Genomic DNA, 18,921 nt, shown 5'->3' with positions numbered 1-18,921 from the left:
CATATGTATGAAATATCTAAAATCTTGCTCATTGTGAAAATGGCAGCCGTGTCACTCTCAGGGTCATTTTATTTTTTGTGTGTTAAATCAAAACTGTACACTGATATAGTACCTTTGAATGCCATTATTTCAAAACGTTGCAAGTATGTCAACTTCATAGAATTCCTCTTGAATTAGTTGATGTATTAATATTTACTTGAAACAGAAATGTGAGAATACAGTTTGTAAAACCTGTAATAGGCTCATAAAGCCTCAGCATCTAGTTTCATGCAGGTTTTGTTGCCTGAACCATACAAGGGCTTTCTTTCAGGTCACTGAACAAAAGGTGTCTCTTAGTATCTGACCAAGACCACAGATTGCATTGTCATAAAGACTACAGTGCCAGTGGTTTTTTCAGTTTTAGATATAGATATAGATATATAATTTTTTTTTTTACATTTTAAGGGCTAAAAGCAATTGAATAACGGTGTTATACTCTTAATATGTCTATAGTATGACAGGGTGTTAATACTATTAATCCCAAAAGAAGAGGTGTATTAACCATTAATCCCATCTCATTCCATTGTCTTTTTTCAAATAGTTACTTTGCCCTAAAGATTTTCTGAAATGTTCAAAATTTGATAAAGATACTTCCTTGATCATAAAAGAACTAGCCTAACAAGGGTTTTTTTTCATGATCTGCTTTACGTTTTCCTAGCAATAGTATTTTTAATACGCTATGTTCTTCATCTGTCCAACTACTTGCCCATTCCGGTCTTTGAAGGACATTTGAATGATGTATGTCATGTACTTGTACGGGTATTCACTGAAGGGATCAGATAAATTAGCTATCTCTTGAAAAAACAGTAAGTTTTCTGTTGTGAAGGTTTGTGTTTCAATCCCCTTATATGACCACCATACCCAGTACCTTCAATTTGCAACATTTGTAATATTTTTTTTAATTGTCGTTGTATATGCCCTGGGACCATAAAAATTGCTACATGCTACTTATATTTTTTAATACCCAAGGACTCACATTTCAGAAAATACTTGGCGAAGAAAGTATGTGTGTTTTCTATGATATGTCCGATATTCTTTTCGTTACATCTAAGCCTGTTTATCCTCCTGCTCTCACTCTTGAGGTTCTCCTGAGATGAGCTTTTGATTTCAGAAGGGAGGATACCCGATTCTCTGTGACACAAATGCAACAATAGGGTTTGCAAAACAGTTTGTTCCAAAGGCTGGCAAAATTGCTGTTTGGTATGCAAATGTCATGGCTGAAAGGCCATACATTCATAAGGCATTTCTGTCTGTCACATGAGGATAAAAATTTACAGTAGTGCAGCAATCTGAAAGAGATGTTCTTTTATAGTTCTGAGTTGTTCAGTAAGTGCTAGCGAGATCTATTTCATTGTAGTTGCACTGTTGCTTGACCCTCCAGCCCCAAGCAATTCTGCGGTGGTAATAGCTAACAAAGCCAAACTATGGATCTGCACTGCTTATAGCAGAGACCTCTGGCTATTGAGTCTTGTAGGAAGAATAGAGAAGACATCTAAGCAATTCTTGTGCGAAGCACATCAGTAACAGAAAGCTTCTTACTGGGTTTCATCTCTCTTATTACTTTCAAGAAGTATTACTGCAAGTCGTACTGTGTCAACTCTGCTGTGGAAAATGACCCTTAGGTGGTTTTCTTTTAACATTTAAGCTTCACAACTAATGGCTGCTTAGTTTGCAATGATACGCAGATTCCAATAAAAGTGAGATTTGAAATAAATCTTCTGTTACTCTCCAACCATTTTACCTTCTCTCCCCTGCAAATCTAAGTGATTTGTTTATGTTCCTCAGCCCTATAGCAGCAACCCTGTTTCTGTTTAAATTTCTTTTTACACCAAACACAGTCTCTTACTGTTTATGAATGTCCAATTACATTATTTGATAAAGAATGAAAATACAGTATTAAATCAAAATCAGTAAAGGCTACATGATCCTATTCAGATAACAAATTTAGTATAATGGCAGTGGAGCTGTATATACAATGATAAGACAAATAATAATACACAGTTATAACTCCAGGAAAGAAAATCTGAAGTTGGTTGTTGCTGGTAACACTGTTGACAAGTAGTCTTCTAAGCAGTATCCTGGGATACTTACACACACATTCCATATTCCTTAGGTTTCTCAAGCTGCTGCTAGGGAAAGAAATCGTGAAAGTAGAGTGCTATCTTCATTTGGAAGAAGTGGAAACTTCCTTTCCAGCTCTCAGTGCATTTGGAAGCATTTGTATTACACCTCAAGACATAACAACAACAACAACAACAAAAAATTAAAATATTTTTTACCTGCCTGGCTGTCATCATATCTAGATTTTGTCCATGGTCATGATTTTTTTTCAAAATATCACTGTTTCCAATGTGTCACTGTATTTTCATTCCTTATAGAAGGAAGTAATTAGAAGTTATCCAGATGGACAGTATACAATGACAGACTAAGATTACTGTGAAAAAGAAACCAGAATATTCAAGGCAATATTTGTTAAAAAAGCATTATGTGTAGACAGTGCTACTAATCCATTCTTTAAGAGGAGGTGCTTCCCTTTGGTGAAGACTCTATTCCTATCTATTTTGAAATCTAAATAATAACACTAAAATAGCTGAATACTTCTATTAAATCATATTCTATTAAACTTTACTTGTAAACCTGATGTAAACAGTGAAGAAAATAGGCAAATGTAAAAATGCAAATTTTTACACTGAAGAAAAGGCCTGATCCATCTTTTGCTGCTGTAGCTGATTTATTGTTAGGTGTCATGCGTGTGATGTCAATATGATGCTTTTCTATTATATGTTACTGGTGCTTTGGCTTTTTTTTTTTTTTTTTAATGCGTTATGAAGCTAATTTTGATTTTAGAAGTCTGGAAGAGTTTGAAAGATAATTGATTTTTTAATTTTACTCCCTGCCTAATATTTAAATTAATATCTTATAAAATTGCTTCCTTTGTGAATTTCTTCCTCTTTTTCATAACATTTGTTTTACCTTCCTTTTTTATTTAAAAACATTCCACAGTACAGCAATCTTGTTTCCTGGGTTTTAATTGCTAGAAACTCATTAATTTCTGTTAGCAAAAATGTAGCTTTTCATAGTGAACAACGTCCTTGAATCCTCAGAAGAGGATTGTGAGTTATTTCTTTATGCTACATATTGAGATTATGAACTACAGCCATAGCATAGAGACTTTGTGATTACGTTCACAGAGCTGACTTGGTTTAGGGCATTTTCTAGGGGCTGTAGAATCTCTCTTTGTGATTTACTACATAAAAGCATTTTGCATGTTTTTTATTGATCTTCTGTTATCCTTAATCCATTTTTATACTTTGTTATTTTTTAAAAAATAAACCAAACATAGCCAGCTTTATTCAGAAAAGAAAGGTGTTTACAATTTTAATGGCTGGTTAATCCAGTGAGATTTCAGATTCTTCTCTACCTTACTACTTATCAGTGAAACAATCTAAAATAATTTATTTATGGTAGCCTTTATATTTTCATTGAGATGTTAGTAAACATTTCCATACATTTTTAATGGAAGCAAGGCAGAATAGTTATAACCAAAGGAATAAAATTAACTCTGGAGTCCTGGTTCCTCACTGTGTAAAACTGGAGAGGATCATTCTGTCATGTGAATGGACACAAAATGCTGTGTCTTCAAGACTTAAAGCTCTCTTTCCACCTGAAAATTAGCTACAGATGGTCAGCAGCAGAAGTCTCATAGATGGAGAAGGACTGTCTTCTAGATAGAAGCTGAATGTTTGCTTTTAAAGCCCTTTCTTATATAAACCCCACCAACCTGACTACCTCCTTCCATAAGTGGTTTTTCTCTTCTCATTAAAGCTGAAATGAAACAGAGATCCGGATTGCAAAATTACAATGTCATCTGGTCAATTTTCCAACTGGGATGATGGAGGTGAAGGAATCTAGGGGTAAAATGGCAGAACCAGGATCATTGGGCCTCCGTCATTTTGCTTCCCCAGTACAGCTGGACTTTGAGCTGAAAGGCTGAGAGCATTTCAGAGTTGCTGCCAAGTCTCCGTCTCAGTCGCTGTGCTCATTTTAACAAAGACTCTTACACTCCTGTGCTCTGGAAAACATCATTAAAGGTCATATTCTTGCCAAAGCCCAAAAGCTAAACACCTTTACATGCACAAAGTGTATGATGAAGCATTGCTCTGCTTATTCAAGGAGATGGGAAAGAGCAGTTATGTTGAAAAGAGTGGAATAATAAGTGTAGCAATTTATCAGCATTTTTTTCTCATCCTGGGTCCCCCGTTCCCTGAACTTTGCTCTCACCAGTTTTAGAGGAGGGAGGAGGAGAGTGATGGTAAATGCTGAGGAATTGCACCTGCTCAGTCTCATCCTTGTCTTGTCCAACAGGATAGCATCTACTTGTTTGATTTCTTCCATCTCCCTATTTTCTGGGTCCCTCATTAACTTCTATTTACTTAATCTTACTACCCAATGAACTGTTATTATCTCATCCCACTCATATGCAGATGGTGTCTGATCCACAGAGAAGCTAAATATCCTATTCAATATGACTCAGAAGATCTGGTGACAGAATTCAGCTGCGATTCCCAAATCTAGCCTACGAATGTTTGTTCTTGCCTGGATGAGGTTAAGGGCATAACTTGCCTCTAAAAACTGAATGATTGTATTACCATTACCTAGATACCTGTTCAAATATTTTCTGAAATGCAAAAATTGAACCCTGCATTTTAATTCCTAAAATCATTTAGTAGTATCCACACCTTTCCATGTCCTCAGTCTTCCACTGCTCAAAAGTATTAGTTTTTGTTTCGAAAGCAAATATATCCATCCTCAAGCTTCTCCAGCACATACGTTTGTACACTTGCTTTTCTTATCGATTTGAGTGAGTTCCAAGGGTGCTACATTTTGCCCTGCAGCTGATGCTCAGTTTAATCAGACATACTTTCTTTAATCCGTGACACCACACCTTAGACACTGACCTCCTGTGCAAAGTCAGCAAATGTCTCCTGACAGTTTGAGGATACTGTATGTCCTGAATACCCTTCATGCAATAATATCCTCAAACACTTCAGAGAAGCTGAGCATTTCATGAGTATCCTGGTAACTTCTAAACCAGGTTGAAATAGGCTGTGTCTTCAATACAACAGTTTAAGGTTTCCTTCAGAAAATAATTGTACCTTTCCATTTTCTCTGCTGTCTGAGGCACTCTGTCACTGAAGACAGGGAAAGCGAAAGATTTCCATTCTCATAGAGTAGCCCCATCCTCACAAGACACATTGTGTGATTTCAGGTAATGTACAAGACAGCCGGCTGATATGTCGGTCATCTGCATCTTTCTTTCAAAGAGGGGAGCTAAGTAACAATAAGTAACAGCATGACAATGCAAAACTGGAGTCTAATATATGATTAAAGCTCCTAGGCATTTTTGCATGACCATCACAATGACATATGGATACTGAAAAAGGGCATATATGTGTGTGTATATATATTTTAAGAAGATAATTCCATTGCAAAGTGTAAGTCATCTTGTTCTCTACTATTCCCTTCCCAATGCAGTCATTGAGCCATACTCCCATGTGTGAGTCCTTCCATTTACTGTAGTAGGCGTTAGGTTAGACCTGTGCCCAATGCACTCCTCTGAGGGTTTGGGGAAATTCTTTGTGGTGATCTCAGCAGCACCTGCTAATCTGTTTGTGTGGTGTGTCAAAAGACTTTTACAAAACAGCAGAAGTTTCACACTTGGGACCTTAGTCATAAAATGAAACTTTTAGGGCTAACACCCATTAGTGTGATTAATGAGAAGTTGAACCTGAGAGAAGAGGTTGAATGGCTATGAGACTGAATGAATCAATTGGGGAGTCATTAATAGGACGAAATTAAATTGACTGAAACAGAATAACATTGGGGATGACAAGTTTACTTATAGCTATGCAGGACGGCAATTCTTACTGCTTACCCAGCAGTTCCCTGCTGCCATTAATTCCTCAGCCAAACTTTTGCTACTTTATTCACATACACACACACACTTCTAACATTTTTTATATTAAATTGCTTATTTGCAGTATTTTCACTGATTTGTCAGAAAGGTATATATTTATCAAATGTTTAAAAAATGGAGACATAATGTCTGTGATATTGAATGTCAAACACACTGGGAAGCTGCATCTAATTTTGACTCTTATGATAAATTTCTCTCATTTTTTTCTTCTTCTGATTACTTTAGATTGCTTCCTAATTTTTATGAGGAGACCATGAGAAAACTCAGTGCAAATGGTGGATTTAAAATGTTCCACAACAAACTGTCAGTCATTTATCAAGTAATTGGAGACAATTTTCCTATGAGGTGTCCCTTTAAAGTACATTTTTCCAGTACTGTTTATTGAATGAGCATTGCTCATGCTCATACTTTAAATTGTTCTTACCTTTTTTGCCAACACTCTTCAGTGCAGCAGCATTGACAGTTTGCATTTCTATACTATTTCAAAAACGAAAGAAAATTGTGAGAGGAAGTTATGAATCAGCTGCAGTCTCCCATATTATGCTATTAAGCCCTAAGATTTCAGTGCCTTTAGGGTTAAAATATAGGCTAACACTTCCAGCTGTCCAACCTGAAATTTGACTGAGTTTTTCATTCTTTGTAGAAACATAGAAACAGTAGTTATTCTTCAAAGAAAATTGCATTTTTATTTAAAATACTCTTGATATTACTGTGGTTTACTTCCTTCCATATGAGTTAATGGTGTTTTATATCACCTCGTTTTTTTTACTTTTTTCCTTTTTTTTTTTTAAGGATAGTTTTTGCTTTGCTTATTAAATCACATGCAATTCAGGCACTTCAGAAAATTGTTAATGCCCTTGACCTCTTACTGCAATGAGTGCACTTTGCAGTAGAAGTGCAGCTGGTAGCAACTGATATCATGACCATAATATATCGTGTTGAATCAGATTTTTCAAGAAAGCAACAGATGATTAAAAATGTTATTAATTTGACAAATGATAATGACTTTGGTAAATAAATATAAACTGAACATAAAGAACGTAATTTTTAACAAGCTTCAATAAGTAAGCCTGGGTTTGCAATGTTAAGGACAGTTTTTCTGAGGGGCGGTGGTTGTACATACATGTTTTGCCAAGATACCTATAGTTCTGTTCTTTGAGAGAGGAGTCTCTGTCAGAGTTCAAGTCATTGTGAATTTTGATTTGCAAAGAGTCATGGCCCTTAAGGTGAGGATAAAGGACTCTAGTTAAGTTGCTGGGGACATATGTCAAAGAGGACTATGCAGACCATCTGTGAAAGATGTTTCAGTCTGCTGCATTATTTATAATGAAAATGAAATGAAGAGGATTCTCCTTCTACTCCTCTCATGTACACTAGCAAGGTTTGTTTGACATCAGTGAATCCTCACCTCTGTTCAAGGCTAGAAATTGGGCTTTGATTTCTGAACCATCAGTAACTAAAGATTTTTTCTTTTTTCCCAATATAAAATCTTGTTTTAACTGGCGATGCCTTATTCTGTGGTTTTTTTTTTTCCAGAACGATTCAATGTATATCTTATGCCTACACCAAATTTAGATATCTATGGGGAATGTACAATGCAGATCACGCACGAAAACATCTATCTCTGGGACATCCACAATGCCAAGGTCAAGCTGGTCATGTGGCCTCTGAGCTCTTTGAGGAGATACGGACGTGACTCAACATGGTTCACATTTGAGTCTGGAAGGTAAGAGCTAAGAAGAAGCAGCAGTAGGAAGAAATAAGCAGTGATTTTTGAGCAGCAGTCTGATAAGTTGGATTAGCCTCTCATTATAATGAAAGACGGAATACATTGCCTCTCCATAGACTTCTGTTTGTTGAATATTACTTTTCAATATATTCAACCCAGTGTTCAAAATAAACATTAATATATCTTATATTTAAAATGAGCTTAAGCTTCCTCTGACTTTTATTTAACTGGTTGAATTGTCATTCTTAAGGTTTATGATTCTCACTGTGCTTAAACACTAGTGTGGTATAATTTCAGTACTTTTGATGTAGAAGAAATTAATTCTGGATCATGGAAAAGGCTCATCACACAGTATGAATGGAATAACTTCTGTTACTGTAGATAGTACTCTTTTTGGACGTTCCTGATGACTGATTGCCACCCTAGAGTATAATTGCAAGCAGGAGTACGGAGAACATTGTGAACCCATAAAAAGGCTAGCTCTTTATTCTGCCTGCAGTTTTAATCCTCATTGCCATTTCCATCCTCAGATCAGTTTTAAATGTCCATGGAGCTCTGTTTTGCCTCCCTTTCATATCTTTTTAATGCATCTCATATCTTGCCGTTAGGTCCACTGCCTTTTCTGCGTTTCTGCGCAGAAAGAATTCTGCGTTTATCTCTGTCTTTGGTGATGTTTCATCTTGTATTTTATGGTTCAAGATTTTTCTAAGTTTGTCATACTCTCTTATGCAGAGCCTGAATTTTCCAAAGCAGTCTGTGAAATTACAGGTGTCTCTACACCCTGGGTTAGCCACACTGCCTTGTTAAAAATCTTTATACGCATTTTGATGTGTACTTATTCAATATCATTAACAAATATTAACAAAAATACAGTTGGTTCTCACAAACAAAAACATGGATCAAATGGACCCTACAGCCTAAGGAGGTAATGACCAAAATTCCTCTGCAGTTTCTTGTAGATGGGAGTTACCACTTAACACATAACCTTTTATATCCAGACTCATGTCACCGGAGCATTTTAGTGCTTTGCTTTTCTGTGGTGATTTCACCATTAAAAATCATGAAGACATTACTTTTTTTAATTTAATATTGTTTTACTAAAAATTAGCAATGGCTGACCCATGTTTCAATCTAATTTCAATGATTAAGCTGTGGGGCTCATTCAAATACACAATTTTAGCAAGAATAAATCATTCCTTCCCCTAGGCCTCAAACTACCTCCTGGAAACTAGTTCAAGCAGCATACTTATGCAATATCTGAAGGTGAATAAAATGCCAAAAACAAAGCCTGGAACTCACCACGTTATTCTGGGGAAAACCAACCAAGAAAGAAAAAAAAAAAAAAACAAACAAAGAAACAAAACCCCTAGCATTTTGCTTTATCCCATTCTTTGTGAATATCCCACTCATCTGACTATTTGGCTAAATTTTTATTTGCAAGTATGCGTTTTATTAAAGGGGAAGGGGTTATTTTTGCATAAAAAGGTAATGATTGAAGACTTACTAATATTTGCTTATTCAGAGTAGTATATCTGTCTGTGAGTAGACCCACTTCTTTTAATTGATTCTGAAGGAAGCTGTCTTTGGAAATGGGAATCGTCGTTGACTAAAACTAAGCTGCTAAAACTAATTCAGATTAATCACTTGAAGCTGATTTCTTATACATGTCTCAAATGTACTTGTGTCATTCTTTGCAGTATTTTAATTATGAAAAAAGTCATTCTATATCATAGTGAAATTCTTTTTTTTACAAGATAGTTGCATTCTGTACTGCTCTATTTTTCTCTGTGGCACATCAGTACTGACAAACTATGTATAGTGATTGTATACATTCAAGTAAAATGTGAGTTTTATCTCTGCTTTTTCAAGCCTCCTACAGTATTTTAATTCCATACTGGTATCGGAATATCATCTTCCCCTACAATCCATGGACCATGCAACCTGATGAAAAGTGGATTGTTTTCCTGTGTTCTATTATTATGAGTTAGCTCTGCCTTTATCTGTCATGCTTTATTGTCTTTGATCTGATTCCTCCCTTTTGCTTGCTTGGGAGTGCTTTATGCGTCTGATTTGGAAATGCATAAAGACTAGATTTAGACTGGCAGAAAAACAGAGGTAAAAAACAGGACTAGAGATAAGTCAGTATCTTCAATAACATCTGAAGACTATATAGGGCAGCACTAATGCTCATTTTAAAATCTGTTGTTGATTTGTTCATTTTTTTATTTTTATTTTTTAATCAGCATCTTTCTCATCTTTCTGAACATGATTGTCTTTGTCCCTTGCTCTGCTAGTACCTTAATACCATAAATTCCTGATGCATACTGTCTTATCAGAAGTGAAGCGCTCATCCACGTTTTATGAGAATGTTATGCAGTAAAAGTGTTGTTGCTTTAATTTTTCCCTAAGGCTTAAATATTAAATGCAGACAATTGCTTTAAAGGAAATATTTTTAAGTAGGTTCTTATTTTTTACTGAGTTTTAGCAGCTATGCAGTATGTGTTTGAGGTTTGCAAGAACATTAAGAGCTCAGTTTTATATATTTATTATCCATCCTCAGTTTTCATATTACTTTGAGAAAATGAATCCCTCCCATTAAAATAAATGGGCGTATTCACAAAGAGATACTATGATAAATAAATGGATCAAAATTAAGCTTTCAGACAATTGAATTTATCTTTTAATAAATATATTGCTGTGCATGTAAATGGAATATGGACTCAGATGTATAAAACTAAACTGTTCACTTGTCTAATGAAGTGTAATAACTACACAATTTAGAGGATGTCTCAAATATGGGAGAAATGAACACAGATTCTTTTAAACTGCCAGATTTTTCTGTTTAGTTTTGCACTGAATTGGAGTTGTAAATATGTATCTTTGCACTACCTGTGAAGTTAAACCCATCCTTATTTTTCTTTATTTAGTGAAGCAATGAAAGTAAATATTACGTGCACAGTGATTCACTTAATTTGTGTTCTTCCCTATCCAAAACCTGCTGAGATCTGGGGGAACCACAGTTTTGTGTGGCTTAGTTTGATGCTGGATGGAGAGATTCTCATTATTTAAGGTACCTGATGAGGGCTAATCCCATGCAGTCTATCCATCAATCAGAAAACAGTAACTCACAACTCCATTAGGCACTACAGTAGCTTTGTGCTGATTAATACTGTGCATCTAACACAGCGAATGGATCCCACAGTAATTCAGAGCACCGGAGGAAGGAGCCTAGCATTTACTTTTCCAAGAGCTAAGCTTTCCACCTGACCAGCTTTGGATTGGCTTGGGGAGTTTTAATGTTGAATCATTAATGAGTCAACAGGATTTCCTTAATTTACGGACATGTATAATGTGTTCAGACACCTAATTCTCATTATTTTGGGTATTGGATATGTTGGAGACACTGTGCCTAAGAATGCAGTTGATCTGCATGAGTGCACTTATTTCTCTTCAAACTTTTGGACCTGCTACTCCCCGTACGTGAGCTTCAGTCCCTGACTGTCTCTGATTTTAAGCCCCTGAAATGGGAAGTGTGCTTCTTACAGAACTGCCTGCCTAACTGATGAACATGAAGGTACTGTAAAGTTGCACTGGATTGCATTAATTACATGCAATCCAAGAAACATGCCAGAAAAGTGGTAAAACAGGTACAGATGAAATATCTCATAGCCCAGATCAGGTGTGAAGGCACTGCTTTCAGACTCCTGCCAAAGTTACAGGATTCATTTTGCTGATGTTGTAAACCAAACAATCCATAACAAAGGCCATAAGCAATGTTTAAAATTCACTCTCTGGAAACTGCAAAAGGCAGTCGTCCAAGCTCTACTTTTAGCAAAACAAGCTGGCTGAGGTACCTTTTTAGGAGCATAAGAGGAGATTCCTAAGAGTTCAGAGGCACTGAGAAAAATAAACACATATGGACTCTTTGTTCCTTTTGAAATGTTCTTTCTTTTGCTTTACTGCAGTTCTGCCATTTATATTAAACAATATTTTCTATGTACAGAAGCTGTCTGCTCAAGTCTATTAAGTGCTGGCCAGAAGTATCAAAAAAAAAAGCCCAAGTCAAGTTAAACACAGTGAGAAAATACAATAAAGGGATGGGCTGTGGAAGCCCCAGCCAAACTTTGTCACATACTCTAAGTTTCCAGCTGAATAGAGAGGTGGAGGCAGTAGGTTTGTTCTTGGAGTTCTGAGAACAGAAGGAGCCACAAATCCATGACACACTTGTTTTTCGGAAATAATTTTTTTTCTGTTTTGTAGACAAGACATTGAAATTTAAACAATTTCAAGTATTTCCAAGTTTATTCACGCTGTGCTTTCAGAGAGACCCATTGAACCACACTAAGCTATTCCTTCTTTATTTGCCTTTGATTTTTCTTCTTCATCAGAGAAAAACTAATGAAATGTGGTATTCTCTGTCACTTCTAAGATCTGGAATCTGTTTCTTTGGTTGAAAAAAAATATTAAGCTCAAGCATTGCAGAGTGGTGACATGAGAATTTCTCAGATTTTTTTTCCATTTATGCGACCCAAGACTGACATACTCATTTTTGCAGTGGTAGATAGACAGATGCTAGGGTTATCTGCAGCAGAAAGTTCAGTGTTTGCTTCAGGCGCTACATCTGACTGAAATCTTTCATTTGACTGTCAGTCGTCTGTGGCAATTTTTGGTGTTGATGTGAAATGTATTAGTCAATTAACCCTTAAAGTTAAGGTATAGGAAACACCCTCTTTTTCCCTTATGTGGGGAGAGGCCCCTTATGTATGATGTGCCTCATGAGACAGTTGTTCTGGGACTTCATACACTGATGTACCTATCAACTCAGGTCTATACCTCCCTGAAGAGAAGCCTTCAGTTCCTGATTGCTGGTAGATTATCTAAATTGTGGATCAAGTTTATCATGGGCTTATCATAGAATTAGAAATCATATATTTTAAATCATTCTAAATATCCTTATAAATCATAAGCTTGGCATAGAATTTCTAAGTCACTTTGGGTTGAGCGGCAGTAAGAGCACTCATGTGCAGCTGCAAAAAATAGATTTATCATTTCACATAAACGTTAGCTCAGAGCTCTTAATATCCCACACTTAATAGTTCAGTGTGCTAGGATCTTTTTCTTCTTTTATACCTTTGTATTATTTTCAGAAAGCCTAATTACCCATTATGGGAATTTTCTGTGGTTTTGTTTTATCTGTTTTCTCACTGCCTCTTCACTTCTTTCTCATATTCTTTCCCCAAGCGGTATGTATTGCTAAAATCGGAAAATAACTTTAAAAAAGAAACAGGAATCTCTTGTATGTATCCACCCCTTGGTTTTTTTTCAGTAATTGCATAGCTCTAATTTTAGGAAAAGCAGTATTTTTACCACTGAAAAGGTTTAATTAGTTCCTGGTATTTAGCAGTGCCAAGGTTATTCTGTAATATGTTGAAATTGTGGTTCCATTCCTACTTTTTTTCCATTCCAACTTTATTCCAACTCTCAGTTTGCCTTCTGCCAAAGTGTTGACCTGGAATAAGTTCTGTGTTAGTCATCTCATTCACTTAAACCCTACTTAAAAAGGAGTTCTGTGTTTAACTCATCTACAGAACTCTTACTCTGGTTTTGATCTTGGTACCTAATCTAAGAACTCTTTTACTAGTGGAAACTAATATAGCTCATTGTAAGTGATTTATAAAATGCTCCTTGCATTTTCTCTCTGCCAAGGCTCTGCTCAGACTGCTCTAGTGTTGGTAAGTCAGACTGAGTTCCACCAAAACCCACATAACAATGAAATTCTCCACAGTATAACTGAATATGGCAAACAGAGAGAAGAAGGGATTATATACAAGCTTCTTTATCCTAAATTTCTTCTAAAGTGTTCTGCCTTTTTTTAGTCCTTGTTTTGAAAATTCAGCCATAATATACACACCTACAAAAGATTTTCTCCGACAGACAAAGAATGCCTGAGCCATTCCACTTTGCTGTGAAAGCTCTAATTTTGATGAGAAAAACAATGGCATCTCAAAAAATACAACATATTGGAAGAATGAAGTTACCTTTAGTAAGCTGTAATTTTATCACAAATAGCTTGAGAAGTCAGTGACTGCTAGGACAGAGCAGCATGCTCCACAGATGAAGTTGTGTAGCATAGCAATGAACAAATCTATAAATGCTAAATTGGTAGGAATGAGCACATCACTAATTCATTAATTTGCCATTGCCTAACCACTAATTTTCCTTATGAATTTGTACCAAATGAAACATAAGTAGTTAGAAAAACAGTCACCTAAAGTTTGTCCAGTTAACACAAAAGACATACAGCTCAGAAGGAAGGCCATAATCTCTGTGGTATCTATAGAAGTGGCTCGTATTTGTGTATTTTACAGCCCAGAGAGCGCAGCATGAGTTTTCAGCTGGTCACTGGATATCCAATATCATTGATATAATTCAAAATTTACAAAGCTTTTTCATGAAATCGCTAAGAATTGTATTGTGTTTGCCTAATATATTAGCAGACAGCATCTTATGTTCCTTCTGATGATCCTGGGATAACATGAACTGTGCCTTTCAGTTGAAGTGCACAATTCGCCTTCTCCCTTCATAACACCCTTGTATGTCATAATCAAAATAGGGCTTGTTTTAAAATATTTTGAGACCAGCTGCTATTTTGCTTTCAGATAGCTTTACATCTATGCTTGAGCCCAGAAGATTTGTTATTTACTTACCATATTCTAACTGTCCCTTTTTCATACATACGCTCTGCTGTAAGCATGTATTGTGAGATTAATGTTCCTGATGCTGAATATGACTAATGAGGTTATTGCCATGTAATGTATGAGCAGAGAAGAAGCAGATGAAATAATTCATACATTCTTAATCACATTAGGACTCACTTATTGTTTCAACTCTACATTTTAACCTTTGAATTCCACAGTGAGCAATATCAATAATTAATCTCATATGGCAGTTCTGAATAACTTGAGATGCCCCAGCAGCAGGTCCTTTTCTCTCCAAGAGTCATAATAACATTCAGCCTTCTACATCAGAATACAGGAGGACTGAAATACTCAGATTTGAAAAGTAAAACAATAAAAAAGCCGCATTTAATAAAAAAAAATCAACAGAGAAACTCATATATACAAAATGCTACTAAATTTTATAATGCTCTTCGTTGTTTATATAGATACCATTTACAATAAGAGTCAGAGTGTCTATTTTATCACTTAAATACTGTTGCATCTCTCCCCCAGCAAGCCTGTTTGCATGAGCTAATTAAAAATACTGGAACTGGGCACCTAATTATCTGTACGGGGACAGTAGAAGAGTGTTAAACACTTCACAAAGGGCAACGCAGAAGGCCACATTTTGCACAGAGAACCATCTAGCCAGCAAGAATGCTAAGCACAAATAATCCTCCTTTTCTCCAAAGCTTATGAATGTAGTATCATCCATTGAGGAGGAGGTTTGAAATATCCTCTATGCTGTGGCTGTGTACTGTACAAACATAGACGGAAGTAATCAAAATGCAAAGGCTGGAATTTGCACAACAGAAGAGCCTTGTTCATGAATATGTAGGAACCTGTGCAACCCCCCTGCTTGCACATACGCACACGGAGCGTTGCGGAAGCATAAAGGGGCACGGTTTTAAATATCTGTGGGCTTCGTTTGTTGTCAGGGACTGGGGTTCCTCCACTTCAGCTGGCACGTAGGTTTATTCTAAAGGTCGTTTTAGCGTCTGAACAGTTGTCTCTTGTATGTCACACGTGAAAAATGGCAATGGAAGTTTTATTTTTCTCTCAGTCTTCGGACTTGATTATACTGGAGTTGAGCTGAGTGTAGCATGACTGCGGGTCGCTACTCAGGAGCTGAGAAAGCTACTTTAGCAGGCTGGTCTTGGAAGGTTTGCCTAATATCTGCCTAATTCCCCCTGTTCCTTCAGATAGTGTTAATTCATTGTTCTCACAAATAATACACTCACTTATAAAATACCTATTGGCATCTTTTTGTTTAACTCTGTGAGATGTAGTTTTTCTGGAGGATGAGGGTAGCCAGTAACTTCTTTGCTTCAAAAAGAGGTCAATGGAGTGGTTTTGGCATTTGCTGTCATTCACAGATGTATAGCAGTTCCAGAAATACTTCTGTATTCTGGATATAGTAATAGCGTGAGAGCAGAAACTCCAGTGTGGAAATTTCCATGGTGATTCGTTTTTTTCAGTAGCTGTATTCTGGCTTTTCATTAGTAAGTTGAATGCCATTACCAACACAGCTTTATGTATATGTATATTATATACACAGATTTCCAAACATACTTATAAATGTGATCTCAGTGCACCTGTGACTGTGTTGGAATATGTGAGTAACTGTGGACGTTACTGACTTTTTAATTTCTTTTTTTTCTCTTGCTGTAGGTTTTTACAAATTTTGTTTGCAAAAATCAATCAATAATCGTGAAGGTAATTAATATTTTCATCCATTAACTTAATAAATATTCTCAATAATTATGTCATTAATTAGAAAAACAAATTCTGCTCTTCTGTAAAAAGCTATAAGTAAACAAAACCAAGACAATAATATTGAAAGTAAATTAATGGGGAGTTTGCATTCATTTGCTTTTTGAGTTAAAATGATTTTTTTTTAATTTTATGCCCATACAAACCAGAGAATACCTAGGATATTTTGGTTCAAACCTTTAAAACAAGCTAAAAAACTCTGATATAGATTCTTCACTGCTTCTCAACAGCTGCACCCTTAATGAAATCCAAGTTACTTTTTGTGAACGTTTGCTACTAAGACAAATACACATGCACATACACACAAATATGTTTAACAACACATATAATATAAAATGTGTTCTTCCCAAAATGGGTATATAACTAAATAGGAAGACCTGAAAGGACTATCAAATTGACCATTCGTGAGTAATTCCTTTAATTTTTTAGATAGCGATGATAAATGCTGATTGCATACAAATCTATGTGCTAAATTTCAGGGGGTTTTTTCACAAAGCACTTTGCTAAGGAGAAAACAAGCCTAATAATTGAAAACCACGTCACAGCCTTCCTAGCATTATCATACATTATGCCCCCCTCAAGTCTTTTATTGCAACTAAGTGTCATCTCACTCTAATTTAAATTAACTAAAGAATTATCAAAATATTGTCACACAGGGGTGATGGAGAGCACTTTACAGGTGGTGCCTGCTCAGTAGCATTCTGGAAAAGTCAGGCTGTTTTTGAGGTGTGCTTGACTGGTCCCACAGGCTCCTTTAATCTTCCGCTTATTTATAAGGTACCGAAGGAAGGTTTGTCCCTTAGCCCCTCTTAGAGGAAATGCTATTAGCTACTGTGTCCCTCCTAATAGTACTTCTTTGCTATCACAGTAAGTTATTACTATTATTGCACTATTAATAATGCTGTACTCTGTGGTGTGTGATTTATTTCTGCTGTGAGCAGTCATTTGTCACATATTTTCTAAAACGCTTCCATCTTATCAGAAAGAGGGGAGGGAGAGGCAGCATCTAATGGAATCCCTCAATCTCAGTGGCTCCAAACATCGTTTGATCTTTCTGACTTTTTGGAAGAAAACTCAGTACAGTGCTATAATTCACCGAGATGCTTCATCTACTTGATTATCCTGTCAGTGGCCGAAAAGTCAAATATAACATTGTACTCACATGGCTTGCTTGAACCAGTGCAACAAAGCAAATTTTCACTTTTTTTTTTTTTACTATTTTTTTTTAAATTCTCTGTCCAACTTGGAAAATATCCCTCCTTTAAAATGATACTTCAAATGTTCACTGATACATTTTTTTGAAAACAACATTTTGGGGTGAATGACAGGAGAGATTTTTATTTTCCTGAAATGTATGCTATTATGGCCGAAATTTCATCAAGTTGACTATATAAGTAAATAAAAATTATCATCACTTATTACAAAACTGCATTCATTAGTATGCAGTATTTAAAAACTCCAAAAAAATTTAAACTGTCTGACCATAAGTGTCATTTACTGTCAGGAATGAGATTGAAGGGCAGAAGATATTATAGTCTAGGTGATGATTCAGTGGAAAACCCTGAAGTTCTTCCAGATGATGACTAAGGGTGCCAAACCTTTATTTAATGAAAGAATGGGCTAGATCATCTGTATTTCTGGTGACTTACTTATCAAAGAGTACTGTCACTGCCGCCAGAGAATAAAGAGTGACAGCAGCGATGTAAACCAACACTGCTCTGGAGAGGACCAGGGCACGAGTGTGCTAAAGCTGTTTTGCACACACATTGGACAGCAAGTGGACCAGCTTGCTGGGACTAAAAGAAATTCAAGGTATTGATGAAAATAGGAGGGAAAGTTTTGGTGGTGGTGGTGGTGGGGACAGAATGGGCTAATAGGAGGAGATAGGAATGTGCTAATGAAATACATGGGCTGGTAAGGCAGAAAGATAGGGAGGGACTTCTGAGCAAAGGGAAAAGGTAGATGGTTTTCTGATGGGACACTGTAGCAGCTTTTGGAATATTGGTAGCATTTTTGGAACAACAGCTAATCAGAAAGTGTGGAAGACCTGAGCAAAAAGTAGCAAGAAGAGATTGGCCAGGCTAAGTGCTCGTCATTGGCAGGTGTTGACAACACCATCTCAAATATTTCATTTCACAGGTACTTTGCCTTTTTATGGGAGGCTTCTTTATGCCCCGTTGGACCAATTTCTCAGAAAGAAAAAAAAGAAAAATCAGTATGATTAGCTCTCAGCCTTAGAAGCACAGATGAAATGGAGGGCAGCCAAGAAAAAAGTGTTCAGTGCATGTGGAAGTAGTGTCAAATAGCTGATAAAAAGGACCATCAGAGAAATTACAGCAGAAATAGTAATACACAGAAATAGAAATGTATATTAGCATTTATCTTGAGACTAATATTCTGTCTATGATAAGAAGGATACCTATAATACGAATGTTCCAGAGTGACAAAATGAGGAAATACTTAAAAAGACTTTTTAAAGGTTACTGAGGATACTCAAAATGGTTTTAGTGGCCTATATGAAATAGCCACAAACATGCCCAAGCTACTACGTGTAAACATCCAGGGAAGGCATGGTCACCTTTTGCTGCATAAGAACCATGAATATCCATTATTTATTATTTTGCACGTAAGGGATTTTTACCCTTTCTCTTCTGCCACCTATAGTGCTTCCTTTTTGGATAGCT

At 36.2% G+C, this 18,921-nt stretch overlaps 1 protein-coding gene across 1 annotated transcript in view; it reads left to right on the top strand.

Moving 5' to 3' along the window:
* The window catches only part of DOK6 (docking protein 6), a 258,270-nt gene that overhangs the window by 163,348 nt on the left and 76,001 nt on the right, over positions 1-18,921 (top strand). Inside the window, exon 5 of the mRNA XM_075024292.1 lies at positions 7,553-7,742. Within this exon, the coding sequence (XP_074880393.1) occupies positions 7,553-7,742 (190 nt within the window). The remainder of the gene's footprint in view (positions 1-7,552; positions 7,743-18,921) is intronic.

This window comes from Buteo buteo, chromosome 3 (assembly GCF_964188355.1).
Source record: "Buteo buteo chromosome 3, bButBut1.hap1.1, whole genome shotgun sequence".
NCBI lineage: Eukaryota > Metazoa > Chordata > Aves > Accipitriformes > Accipitridae > Buteo > Buteo buteo.
This window is presented reverse-complemented; position numbering and strand designations above follow the sequence as displayed.